The sequence below is a fragment of the Oncorhynchus mykiss genome, chromosome 7 (genome assembly GCF_057628025.1).
Source record: "Oncorhynchus mykiss isolate SJ-2025 chromosome 7, ASM5762802v1, whole genome shotgun sequence".
In the NCBI taxonomy this organism is placed as follows: domain Eukaryota; kingdom Metazoa; phylum Chordata; class Actinopteri; order Salmoniformes; family Salmonidae; genus Oncorhynchus; species Oncorhynchus mykiss.
In genome coordinates, this window is record NC_143028.1 from 22,547,795 (window position 1) to 22,562,351 (window position 14,557).

At 41.1% G+C, this 14,557-nt stretch overlaps 1 protein-coding gene across 1 annotated transcript in view; it reads right to left on the minus strand.

The window, feature by feature from the left end:
• Window positions 1-10,996: 10,996 nt before the first annotated feature.
• Window positions 10,997-14,557, minus strand: part of nalf1 (NALCN channel auxiliary factor 1) — a 60,033-nt gene continuing 56,472 nt past the window's right edge. The window contains exon 3 of the mRNA XM_021608979.3: window positions 10,997-14,357. Within this exon, the coding sequence (XP_021464654.3) occupies window positions 14,029-14,357 (329 nt within the window). The 3' untranslated portion in view covers window positions 10,997-14,028. The remainder of the gene's footprint in view (window positions 14,358-14,557) is intronic.

Genomic DNA, 14,557 nt, shown 5'->3' on the forward strand with positions numbered 1-14,557 from the left:
TAGCCACTCTCAACAGAGTGATTTGCACAACATCAAAAGTGTTTAAATGTTAACATTTAAACACATGTTAACATTTAAACACACACTGTAACCCAATATGTATTTTCTCTCAATGATTCTAGTGTTTTTTATGCAAATTGCTAATACTGCATCAAAGGCTCAGATGGTTTCCAGGGTATGCGTCATATGTACAGGCTTAATAATGTTGTGGGAGAGGCACACAGGGCCTTTGAGTATTTAGGCATGTCTAGCAGTGGAGGCTCCTTAGAGGAAAAAGGAGAGGACCATCCTCCTCAGTAAATTTCATAAAATAGATAAAACTATACAAAATATATTCATGTCACCAAATGATTGATTAAAACCCACTGTTTTGCAATAAAGGTCTACAGTAGCCTCAACAGCACTATGTAGGGTAGCACCATGGTGTAGCCAGAGGACAGCTAGTTTCTGCCCTCCTCAGGGAACATTGACTTCAGTACCAAAGCTAGCAGGCGCGTGGTTCTCACCCCCTTCCATAGACTTACACAATAATTGCGACCACTCCGGGAGGATGTTCTCCAACCTATCAGAGCTCTTGCAGCATGAACTGACATGTTGTCCACCCAATCAAAGGATAATTTCTTCAAAATGCACGGAGAACCAAGAACTTGGGCTGCATCGGGGTTTATTTGTGAGTAAATCTGGCTTTGATAATAGATAGTGCCCACTTCACCTCACCTGCATCTTTATGAGTCATAACACCTTTTCCATCTTCGTTTGTGTTGTTGAAACACAAATGTGTTAAACTGCACTGTAACACAATATTGATACAACAAATGCAGTAAAAAAAAAAAAATGTATGGAGTAGATTAGTTAAGCAGCCCCATCACATAAAGCTGTGTTTCCAGAATGGAAAAACACACTCAACATGTACTTTTCTGAACCACCCAGCAGAAATGCTGTTGATATAAGGAATACTGCCATGTTATTTGTACTCGGAATTGTTATTCGTTATTCACTATGTATTTATTCCTTGTGTCAATATTTACATTTTTGATTATCTTTTTTAAAAAATCTTTAACTCTGCATTGTTGGAAAAGGACCCATAAGTAAGCATTTCACTGTTAGTGTACACCTGTTGTTTACGAAGCATGTGACAAATAACATTTGATTTGATTTGAAATTCAGTATATCAGAAAGGTTATGAGATTATCTGGGTAATACTCCTATTATCTTGTTAGAGCTTACCACTGCTGTAGAGCAGTTCGACATTAGCAGAAGAGGGATTTTAAATTAATGAAATACCGTATATCCATCTTCATGCAGAATTCTAGAATTTGCCCCACAGTTCTCTCTTCTGTTGCTATGTGTTATGATTAATTATTTCTCTCACACACACACTCTTTCACAAACCGACTGACGCACAAATGCACAGACAAACATATGCTCTCATACACAGAACGCAAGCTCACATGGATGAACGCACATACACAAACACACACGCTCACGCTCACACACCCACCCACACACACACATACGCACACCCCCACACCCACACACACACACGCTAACAGCATGTTTCGAATTCTCATTGATTTTCATACAGTACCCGTGGAGCAAATCTTTGAAACCAAATATTCTGGGAACCAACACTGTATACCAGGGTTGAGAGCATCATTGTCCTTTGCAATACCTTGAAGTTAACAGTCTGCCCTTGAGAGAGAGAGACATTGTGTTCTACTCTAATACACAGGACTCATCCCTCAGGCACAGGGTGTATGGTGATAGAGACTGGAGAGGGGATGTGGTAAGAATACAGTGTTGGCATTGGCAGCACAGCACAGCATGGCAGCAGTTGCGGTCGAATATATTGGCACCCATGCATAGAGCGAGGAACATAAACTGTATGGATCACTTATCGCAGGAATTTTGCTGATATTGTTCATTACAATAAGAAGCCTATACTAGAGAAATGTGAAGATTGAAATGGAATAAGTTTTCTAATATGGGTGATTGTTAATGGGACAATTGATGGCTACAACCATCAAACTACTAGTAGTAGTTTAATTAACAAATAATGAAATCAAACTGTACAGCACATTAATGTTATAAATGTATTGTTCTATTTATCGTTATCGCATCAATTCAGGCAATTTTTTGTGATATGGATTTTTGTCCATATCGCCCAGCACTTTTCTTAAATAATTCACAATTTCTGCTGATTTCATGATGCCTTGTACACATTCAAGGCCCCCACTACCAGGGGCAGAAAAGCAACCTCACAACGTTATCGAACCTCCCCCATGTTTGATTGTAGGGAGGGTCTTCTTTTCTCTGGCTGCTTGACCTACGACCAAATGAAGTATTCAACTAAAATAACCCTCCTTACAATCATACATAGGGACATCATAAAATCAGTAGCTTATCAAGGTGTTTCGGAGTGCAATGTTCAACCCAGTGTCCCAAAACTGGGTCACCGTGAAAGGTTGTTGGTTTTCCAGCAGGACAACAACCCCGAACACACATCAAAAAGCACTCAAGAATGGTTCATAAAGCACTGGACTGTTCTGGAGTGGCCAGCGACAGAGGAGGCGTCTCAGAAGAGGAAGGGGAGGGCCATCCTACTCAGTGAATTTCATAAAAATAAAAATAGTGAATTATTAAAAAATGTATCCTCTTTAGATAAACGTTTACTAAATATACTATTAATATGTCCCCAAATAGCTGATTCAAACACACTGTTTTGCAATGAAGGTCTACAGTAGCCTACACATCAGTGTAGGGTAGAACCATAGTGTGTAAGGCGTGCGTACTGGCGGTAGAAAAGTCAGGCGTAGGAGAGCAAAGATTGTGTTAAAACGGCGCAGTTTAATGATAAAAATCACCCTGAACAATAACAATATATACAATGGGACAAAACACCCAGACATAATGTGCACAAGCACTTACAATAAACAATACCGGACAAGGACGTGGGGAACAGAGGGTTAAATGCACAACATGTAATTGATGGAATTGAAACCAGGTGTGTGGGAAGACAAGACAAAACAAATGGAAAATGAAAGGTGGATCGGCAATGGCTAGAAGACCGGTGACGTCGACCGTCGTACGTCGCCCGAACAAGGAGAGGGAGCGACTTCGGAGGAAGTCGTGACATGGTTTAGCTGGAGTACAGCTATTTTCTGTCCACCTCTGGTTGCATTGACTTCATTACAAAACCTAGGAGGCTCATTGTTCTCACCTACTTCCATACACTTCCATACTAATTATGACAACTTCTGGAGGATGTCCTCCAACCTATCAATGCGCTTGCAGCATAAACAGACATGTTGTCTCTCCAATCAAAGGATCAGAGAATGAATATAGTGCTGAAGGCATAAGCTACAGCTAGCTACTGTAGTATGCAGTGCATAAAATGTGGTGAGTAGTTGACACAAAGAGAGAGAAAGACCATAGTTGAATAGTTTTGAACAAATACATTTCTTCAAAAATTAAGGAGAACCAGCAGAGAGAGGGAGACAGAGAGATATTTTGTTGTATTTATTTTTTCAGTTTCACTTACTCCAGCTAATGCAGCTAATTTAGCCTACTCAACAACCTGACTCAAATAGAGATGAATTTAATTTTTGTTAGCTAGCTGGCTGAGGCTATCCTACACTCCAATGCTTCCAATTCAAGGTAAGATGTTGCTTTTATTAATCTTTTGTCACCGGGGCCCACCGGTGTAACTGCTAAACTGCTTGCTATACACTACTCCATCATAGTACACATGAATTGGATTGTGGGTTTACTAACACGTTTGTTCTAGTAGCTATATTGATCATGACGTCAGCTAAAATTGATTATAGTTCATAGAATTACAGTTCATTGATGGAAATCAGTCAAATTAAATAAATTAATTTGGCTCTCATCTATGGATTGCACATTATGTGGGAACCAGGTCCACCCAATGAGGAGTCAGTTCCAGCCAATCAGAATGAGTTTTTCCCACAAAAGCACTTTATTAAATACAGACATACTCCATGGTTACACGTGGTCTGTGGTTGTGAGGCAGTTTGGATGTACTGCCAAATTCTCAAATTCTTTCACGCTCCCTCAAAGCTTGAGATATATGTGGCATTCTGTTGTGTGACAAAACTGCACATTTTAGAGTGTCCTTTTATTGTCCCCAGCACAAGGTGCACCTGTATAATGATCATGCTGTATAATCAGATTGTTGATATGCCACACACTTTACATGTTGTGTTTATATTTTTGATCAATATAGTAGCCTAGACTTATCGATGTGACCTTGAGCTAGGTGAATGGAATATGAATGACAGTCATCCAATATACAGTAATAGAAATAAGGCCATGCTCATAAAAAAAATAGTACACAGCTGCTAAAAGGAAGCATCCCAGATCACCTGACGTGACTAAATCCTGGATTCAATCAGATTGAGCGTTAACCAGCATTGGCCGACATCCGCATAGCAGTGTTGGCGGTGTAACTGCGGTATGAACTGTCATATCGGTGAGTGGCTGCTCTTCTGTGTCACAAACAACTCCCTTCCTTATTATCCCTACCGTGTTAGAAGTTCAAAATGGCGCTAGAAAGTGTAGGCTCTCAAATGTCTAACCAGTGATGTTAGGCTAATGCATGTTTTCATGTTCATTTGGATGGAGGATTTTATGCCTATCAGTCTAATTTGAGTGTTTGAGCTTGGAACAGTGGTTGCATGAATTTCTCATGTGGCTGCATGGGATTTGTCCGATTATTTGGGTGTGGTTTCGTTGCATCCAACACAATGAGCCGCTATGCGGATGTCAATCTGGTTGAATCTTGCCCTACATCCTTGCTCTGTTAGCCCTAAGGGTACAATCTTAGTTGTATTCACATACACAGGAAGTGCCCATAAGTGGAGAGAAAGGTTTATGCAGAGAAAAGAATGCCTGAGCAGAAATAACTACGGTTGCATCCAAAAAGGCACCCTATTCTATATTTAATGAACTATGTAGAGAATAGGGTGCCATTTTGGATGTAGACAATAACCCTTTTTATACCTGGCACTAAATCACGTGTCCTGATCTTGTCCACATTCTGATTGTTCCCACATTTTTTTTTAAATGTGCCTGACTACCTCCGGAAGATCATCTGGTAAGGAAGATCTAATCACAATCAGATGAAAATGTGTCTTTTAATTGTCTACATTTGTTAAAAATGTGGGTACAATCAGAACGTGAAATGAGATCAGTACAAAGGACACATGTTAGAACTAGGTATAAACAGGATTTCAGCCTATCAACAGTCACACAATTATTAATGGACATGAAACGGAACTGTTACACTCCCATTGGCTAGTCAATGCATCTACAGGTGTTAAAGTTAAAAAAAAGCTGGCAAAAGATAGCACTGAAAGAATGCAAACACAATGTTTGCAGTGTAACTTCACCATAGATGAGGGCAGCAACTGACACCAGACCAATACTTTTACACAGCACTGTTCTGCCTAACAACACCTTTGGTTTCACACTCAGTGGTGCTGATGTGACTCATTAGTGTTATAGTGTTAACGATTAGATAACTTACACCTAGAGATGACTCTCCATATACAGAAGGCATAATATTATAATGGTTAACATACATTACATTACTACATTGGGATTGACAGGTAGCCTAGAGCAGTGGTTTCCAACTGAATTTTGCTCTGCCCAGAGTCCCCATGAAATACCACCTCATGTACATTTTACCAGCAGCTTCTCATGAGTATTCTCATGTTCCCCCTGTGGATAGGCTAAGTTCCCCCACTGGGCCTAGTACCCCTGCTTGAGAAGCACTGGCCTACAGGTTACGCAAATCCCATGTCTGAAACTGAAAAATCTGGTCAGGAGTGGGCTGGCAACTGGAGGGTTGCTGGCATCAGCATCTTAGATGCCATCTCCTGCTGTTGTACCCCTGAACAAGGCACGTAGCCCTTAAAACTCTAAACTGTTTATACATATAACTGCTAAGCATAAACAGCATATTATGATTAGCAAATGCTACCAGGGATATAAAATCCCTGGGAATACATTGTCAGAAAATGAGCCTATTAGCTATACTTTTAGGACCACCTACATCAGCACCATTATCCCGGAAACACTAGGTCCACTCCAATTCGCATACCGCCCCAACAGATCCACAGATGACGCAATCTCAATCGCACTCCACACTGACCTTTCCCACCTGGACAAAAGGAACACCTATGTGAGAATGCTGTTCATTGACTACAGCTCAGCGTTCAATACCATAATACCCACAAAGCTCATCACTAAGCTAAGGACCCTGGGACTAAACACATCCTGGACTTCCTGACGGGCCGCCCCCAGGTGGTAAGGGTAGGCAACAACACATCTGCCACGCTGATCCTCTACACGGGGGTCCCTCAGGGGTGCGTACTTAGTCCCCTCCTGTATTCCCTGCTCACCCGCGTTGCCAACCATGACTGCAACACTATCATTAAGTTTGCTGACGACACAACAGTGGTAGGCCTGATAACCAACAACGATGAGACAGACTATTGGGAGGAGTTCAGAGACCTGGCAATGTGGTGCCAGGACAACAACCTCTCCCTGAATGTGAACAAGACAAAGGAGATGAGCATGGACTTCCTGTAGGAAAAGGAGGGCCTTGGAGCGGGTTGAGAGTTCCTTGGTGTCCACATTACCAACAAACTATCATGGTCCAAACACACCAAGACAGTCGAAAACACGACAACACGACAAGCGCACAACACCTTTTCCCCCTCAGGAGACTTAAAAGATTTGGCATGTGTCCCCACATCCTCAAAAATGTCTATAGCATCACCATCGAGAGCATCCTGACCAGTTACATCACCGCCCGTTATGGAAACTGCTCGGCATCTGACCATAAAGCTCTACAGAGTAGTGCGTACGGCCCAGTACATCACTGGGGACAAGCTTCCTGCCATCCAGGACCTATATACTAGGCGGTGTCAGAGGAAGGCCCAAACAATTGTCAGACTCCAGTCACTCCAGTCACCCAAGTCACAGACTGTTTTCTCTGCTACCGCACGGCAAGCGGTACATGAGCGTCAAGTCTAGGTCCAAAGGGCTCTTTAACAGCTTCTACCCCCAAGTCATAAGACTGCTGAACAATTAATCAAATGGCCACTCGGACTATTTACATTGCCCCCCCCCCCCCCCTTTGATTTTACTCTGCTGCTACTCACTGTTATATAATTTGATTTGATGTCCACACTGGATGAAGCTCTGGCTATATAGTGGCTATGTAATGACATCTTGTGGTGCAGGAGAGCATTACTGCTTACTACATATGGGTATCAGTATGTGTACTACAAAGTTATGACTCTGGAGTAACACTCCTCTGGTGGCTTCACACCTGCAATGCCAGTAAGGATATTGTGACGGTATTTTTCCTAGGACACGTTTACAAATATTGGCTGCATTCTACGCTAACAACATTGCAGGTGCCTGCCAGATCTCACAATGGCTGGATAAGTGTTTAACATTTCAGCTAATCATATGATTTAGGAATCTGATCCATTTGTTGATGCTTTGCAAGATGGTCGGCCTGGAACCGATGGGCACGTTTGAGCTGATCACTTTTGTCAAGTCAAAGGTCACGCTTTTCAAGGTGTTTTGCTTTCTGGGGATAAAAATTGTCTGACTTGCATCTACATGTCGACTGCATGAACTTTACAAAAAGCATGACGTTTTGACTGCATATGACTGCACGTTACTGCAGTTGATTTTCATCAACTTCATCCTGCAGCCATCGCATGCATTGTGGGAGGCTCTATTGTCAACTAATCATTCCGGTGTTTTTGTTTTACCCATGCGAACGTGACCAAAGACGTGACTGAGAGAAACTAATTTATCACCATGTGTATAATACAGTGAAGAAATAAATGCAATTGAAGCTCACTCTCACTAAATGATTGTACTGTGCATTCAGAAAGTATTCAGACCCCTTGACTTTGTCCACATTTTGTTACATTTCAGCCTTATTCTAAAATGGATTGAATCATTTCCCCCCTAATCAATCTACACACAATACCCCATAATGAGGAAGTGAAAACAGGTTCTTTGACATTTGTGCAAATTTATTTTAAAAAATAAAACAGAAATACCTTATTTACTTAAGTATTCAGACCCTTTGCTATGAGACTCGAAAGGAAGCTGAGGTGCATCCTGTTTCCATTGATCATCCATGAGATGTTTCTACAACTTGATTGGAGTCCACCTGTGGTAAATTCAATTGATTGGACATGATTTGGAAAGGCACACACCTGTCTATATAAGGTCCCACAGTTGACAGTGCATGTCAGAGAAAAAAACAGTCTTGGGGTCAAAGGAATTCGGATCTATAGGGGGAGCCTGGGCAACTGAAATGTCTGACCTTTTTCAACAGTCTGACTGGGAACATCTGTCCTAAAAACAAATTAAGGGAGACATAGATATGATTAAAAACATCCGTTGATGCAATATGAAAATAAATGGGTGGGGGAGATTAATCATAAACCCTAATTGAGAACCTTTTGTTTGATTAAGGGTGAATTTGTGTGTGAGAGATATATTAAGTATAACCTACCTAAAAGCACAGGTAATATCAGGGATATTGCCTATGCATATTGTTTTTTTGTCCATTGTGTATTTCCATTTGCAGAATATTTAGATAAAGCCTGGAATAAAATAAAAATGGCTACCAATAATTCAATGATACAAATATTTAGCTTCTATGTAGTAAATGGCCCGTGTGTGTATATAGATTGTGTATAGATTGTTCCATATGAATCTTATTTTTGTGCCAGATGGTTCAAATGCTTTCTGTTTTTTTTCTGTATTTATTTATCTGTATATGTATGTATGTATGTATGTATTTATATTATTTTACTACTCCAAGGATATAATTATTGTTTGAATAACCTTATTTACTGCTAAGTATTTTTACCTTTCATTCTTTCACTCTTTATGTGATACGCAATGCAGAGAAAAGCATAAGAATAATTATTGTTTAATTACCATAGTAAATGATTGTAATGTTTGTTTATGTGTCAATTAATACCATAAGGGATTGGTTGCCAATATGCGATTTGACACAAAAATAACATTTCATTCATTTCATTCATTCGTCTGTAGAGCTCCGAGACAGGATTGTGTCGAGGCCCAGATCTGGGGAAGGGTATCAAAAACATTCTGCGGCATTGAAGGTCCCCAAGAATACAGTGGCCTCCATCATTCTTAAATGAAAGAAATTTGGAACCACCAAGACTTGCTAGGGCTGGCCGCCAGGCCAAACTGAGCAATCGGGGGAGATGGGCCTTGGTCAGGGAGGTGACCAAGAACCCAGAGTTCCTCTGAGATGGGAGAACCTTCCAGAAGGACAACCATCTCTGCAGCACTCCACCAATCAGGCCTTTATCTTAGAGTGGCTAGATGGAAGCCACTCCTCAGTAAAAGGCACACGACAACCCCAGATTTTCTGATCTGATGAAACTGAACTCTTTGGCCTGAATACCAAGCGTCAATTCTAGAGGAAACCTGGCACCATCCCTACTGTGAAGTATGGCGATGGCAGCATCATGCTGTGGGGATGTTTTTCAGCGGCACAGACTGGGAGACCAGTCAGGATCGAGGGAAAGATGCATGGAGCTAAGTACATAGATATCCATGATGAAAACCTGCTCCAGAGTGTTCAGGACCTCAGACTGGGGTAAAGGTTTACCTTCCAACAGGCCAATGACCCTAAGCACAGCCAAGACAACACAGGGGTGGCTTTGGGACAAGTCTCTGAATCTCCTTGATTGGCCCAGCAAGAGCCCGGACTTGAAACCGATCAAACATCTCTGGAGAGACCTGAAAATAGCTGTGCAGCGACGCTCACCATCCAACCTGACAGAGCTTGAGAGGAACTGTAGAGAAGAATAGGAGAAATTCCCCAAATACAGGTGTGCCAAGTTTGTAGCGTCATACCCAAGAAGACTTAATCGCCGCCAAAGGCACTTCAGCAACGTTCTTGTTAGATGACTTGTTAGATATTGCTGCACTGTTGGAACTAGAAGCGCAACTGGAAGCACCAGCATTTCGCTACACTCACAATAACATCTGATAACCATGTGTATGTGACCAATAAAATGTGATTTGATTTGATTCAGCAAAGTACTGAGTAAAGGGTCTGAATACTTATGTAAATGTAATATTTCATTTATTTTTTTTTACGTTTGCAAAAATGTTTTTTAAATAACTTTTGCTTTGTCATTACGGGGCATTGCATGTAGATTGATGAGGGGGGGAAACGATTTAATCAACTTTTGAACAAGGCTGTACCATAAGAAAATGTGGAAAAAGTCAAGGGGTCTGAATACTTTATATATTCACTGTATAATGTACACACATATTATTTCAGTTTGTGACTGGTTGACTTTTTTTCAACATTATAAAAACCTTTTATAAACCATGGCAACTTTGCCATGTTGATCTGAGGAAAACCACATGAGTTTCTGAATTTCGGCTGTGGCAGATGCACCTCCCCGACTTCTCTCCTCGACTTTCATCTAATCGGTTGCTTAAGCCATACCACTCAAACACGTCAACACTCTGAGGTCCAGATTTATTAAAGTTTTGGACTGGACTGATGCCTTTTTTTAATCAAAAGGGGATTAAACAATGAAGACCGAATCAAAGAGGTCAAATAAAGAGAAAGAATAAAGCATATAAAGTATAAATGGATTTAGACTGTTTCATGTTTTAGCTGAATTGTTTAGGTTTTATGCCTTTCTGAAAAAAAGCTGCAAAATGTTGCACCTGGTGCAGATGCAGAGTAAAACTTGCCCTGCAAGTTTACTTGTTCACCAAAAAAGTACTGCTTTTTTGCTATTGTTTGAAGCCCAGATTGCCCACTTACCACAGAAGGTTGGCCACATTCAATTGTTCTGGCTATAGGCCTACAGTCAGGTAACCGTGGTCAGTGGTACAAAATAAAATACAATCCAAAAGAAAGCAGACAACAATCATATTTAACATAATTTTTATTTTATTTTGAACAAAATTTTAATAAATGTTTCTGCATTTCTCTTACGTTCAAAAAAGATGACTTTCGAGACGCATTATAAATTATTTCATCAAACTCTTCTGTAGAAAAAGAAAAGATAATTGCAAACTAAAGCATCTATCTTATGATAATATGACAATAGTAAGATAAATAAGGTATCTGTGTTCATTTTTTATTTTTTATTTATTTTTTTTTTCATCATAATTCCCACCTTTTTCTTCATTATTTTCTTTGCACACACCTTTTCCCAATCCTCTCTCCTACTGATCTGACATACAATGCTGTAGACAGTTCTTAAACAAGGTCCAACTTCAAACGAAGTACAACATTAAAAGGCTTTATAAAGCATGCATAAAGTCTTCATAAGCACTACATACTGCAGATGCTTATAAAGCCTTTAAAGGTTGTAGTTTGTTTGAAGTGAGACCATTAACAGAAAATGCAACCAAAAACAAACACAAGAAGCTTTCCCTAAAAAGAAAAACAGAAAAATCTTGACTATCTCACTTCTCTAGGACATATTTACACCAGTTAACACTCCAGTTGTTCAACTGAAGTACAATGCATATGGCATAACATGTCATTCACCATCGTTTTTTTTCCTTCAGAAAGATTATTACACAACCATTGTGCAGACAAACTCTCTGTTGAATCTCAAAAACATATGTTGTATCTCAACCATTCTGCCAAATGTGTTGTACATCAGTTGTGCAACTTGAGTGCTGTATATATGGGGCCAGACAGGGGTAGGACATCTGCATAGATCCACAAAGTTCAGATCATGAATGTTTGGGGGAGTTTGTTGGAGGTTATTTCTACAGAGAGGCGGTTACATCCGCTCCTGTCTTTTGGGGGAATAAAGTAAATGTGAGGGAAACAATAGTCATGTTGTTGATTGATGGTTACAAAGAACAGCTCACCTCGATGAGTGTCAGTGAGAAAATCAACTGTTACGAGAACCTAAGGGGGAAACAGTATAATGTGAAAAGGCTAAAGCACATAGCCTTTCAGGGTGAAGTTTTCCCTAGATAAAGATCTAGGATCAGTTTCCCTCCCCCAATTCTAACACCTAACCATTAGTGGGTAAAATGCTAAACTGACCCAAGATCAGCGTATTGAAGAAACTTCACCCTAATCCTCAGATTGATATCTTCATACCCGAGTACGGTTGACTTCAGAGTTATTCCGGCAGTACTGATTATATGTACGCGTAGAAAAAACAAAGTTGCCATAATATGCACTACTCAGTTGAATGGAAAGGATAAGACAGGGATGTCAAGGTCAAAGGTGAAAGCATAAGGAGCCTATCAGATGTCTTCCCCTACATGCCATATCAATGAGTACCGGTTAGCAGCAGTCACACCAACGGAAGTAAATACAGTATGTAGAGCCAGCCCTTGAAATCTCCTTACACAAATGCCTACTAGCTAAGGCCTTAGCTCTGTGTAAAGATACAAGGTAATTATCTTGGTCACGATGATAATAAGGTCAAATAGAGACAAAGAGGAAAGGGTATGTGTGATCCATCCTGGGTTCAAATTGTGTCTGTTTTCTGTCAAATGTGTTGAGCATTTGATTGAGCTTGTCTGGAGATGCCACATGGGAAGGGTTTTCATTTATACTTTTGGGACAATCCCATTGAGTACATTGCGCCAGGCAAGCTCAATTGAGTGCAGCTAAAATATTTCAAAGAGAACAAATACTATTTGAACCCAGGTCTGGGTATGGTTGATCTTTTCAATGCTACTCGACTAGCACTTTCACATGTAAAAACGACTCAGTAAGAGATATATTTTGTTTCGATGTGTTCCTGTCTCCCCTTGTGACACCTGTCCCACTGTGTGAAGAGAACTGGCTGTAATGTACTGGTATGACGTACCAGAGACTTATATTGAGAAATATATGAGTCAAATATAAAAGTCAGACGTACAGTTCTAGGACGTACTGCTTTAGAAAAACAGAGTCTATCTAAGCCAACAGATGACTTGATTTGAGGTAAATTGAGCTTTGTTGATCTGACGTCCCCTTTGGGCCCATCACATACAAACACATGGACACAGTATAATGAGAGAGAAACTTATTGGCTCAAATAATATGAAATCCGAGGTACACTGGAGCCAATTGGTGGGACAGTTTTGAATCCAAGTGACAAGACCTCCACTGCTACCCTATTCACACTATTGAGCCAAGCTAAGATGAGCAGAGCTGTACTGTACTGCACTGGCCTGGTTACACATTCAGCATATTTGCTGGAACCATGCAACCGTGTAAAGAAAATAATCCAAGCGAGCACAATACGGTTCAGGTCGGCAAAATAGTGCAAAAAGGCATACTACACCTGCTCTTCACTGGCTCTGGATTAGAGTTATATGTACTGCCATGAGAGTACCCTGTTATGACTGATATTTTCAATGTACCCACCAGGACAGGCGGGGATCTATACCTGTTTGCTCTTTCTGTTTGTGAGTGTTTGAGTTAAGAATATTGTTAGCATATCCACTGTCTGTTACCTCAAAAGAAGCTAAATGTTACTGGTGATGAGAGGGGTGGATAAAAATACACAGGTTGGTGATACCTTTTTCAATATTCTCTGCCTTTTATATGTTCTAAGACAACCAATTCACATTCCAATAAACTCCACAAACAACTGAACAAGGAGGAGAGAGAAAATGATATTGTACATTCTGATGAAACAAGAGACAGAAAAGGTGAACTCAGGTTTAGATTGACACGGTGATATGATATTGATCCTTTGGTCTGAGGTGTGTTGGTTCCGCCCATGTCGTCGCCTCTCCACATGACTACAATTACCAGCATCCTTTGCTCCTGGTAAATTGCTCTCACTTCCTGTGGCCCAATGAGGCTTTGACAGCACATACCAGGGACCTTCCAGGGTTCTCTCTGAACAGAGACGCAGCAGCCAGAACTGGTCAGAACCGGTTTTTCAACTCACTCACCCAGATAAAACCCTGACGTTTTTTTGCAATTTTTATCCATTATTCCTCACTGGAGGAGCTTTCCTCCAGGGGGAAAATGGCCGCCACACCGACGACCCCAGTGGAATTGTGGGATGCGGTGGTGATGGTGACTACAGTGTGCAGGAGAACAAAGACCAGCAGGCACAGCTTCAGCCGGCCGCTGCTGCTGCACAGTCTGGTGGGTGTGGCGGCTGAGGTGACTGATGTCGACACCCCCTGTTGGTGATGGCAGGAGGGTGTTGGAGTCCTTTTCAGCGTCCCACGGGAGCGGTTGTCCGGTTTAGAGTCCCACCGGACGTCGCAGCACTCTGCCTGGCTGTTGGGCTGCCCATGGCTCCCCTGTAGCCCTGTGGGGGATGAGAGTAGTGGGTAAACACTGATATAAGCCATAAATGCAAATGTTACTGTGCATCCCTCTCATGCATCCCTGTGTGTCTGTATCATCCATGCCTGTGTCTGATGATGATGACAAACTCAATTTCCCCAATACCAATAAAGTGTATTCATTCATTCAGATGACCCACAATAAGCTAAATAAACGACCCAG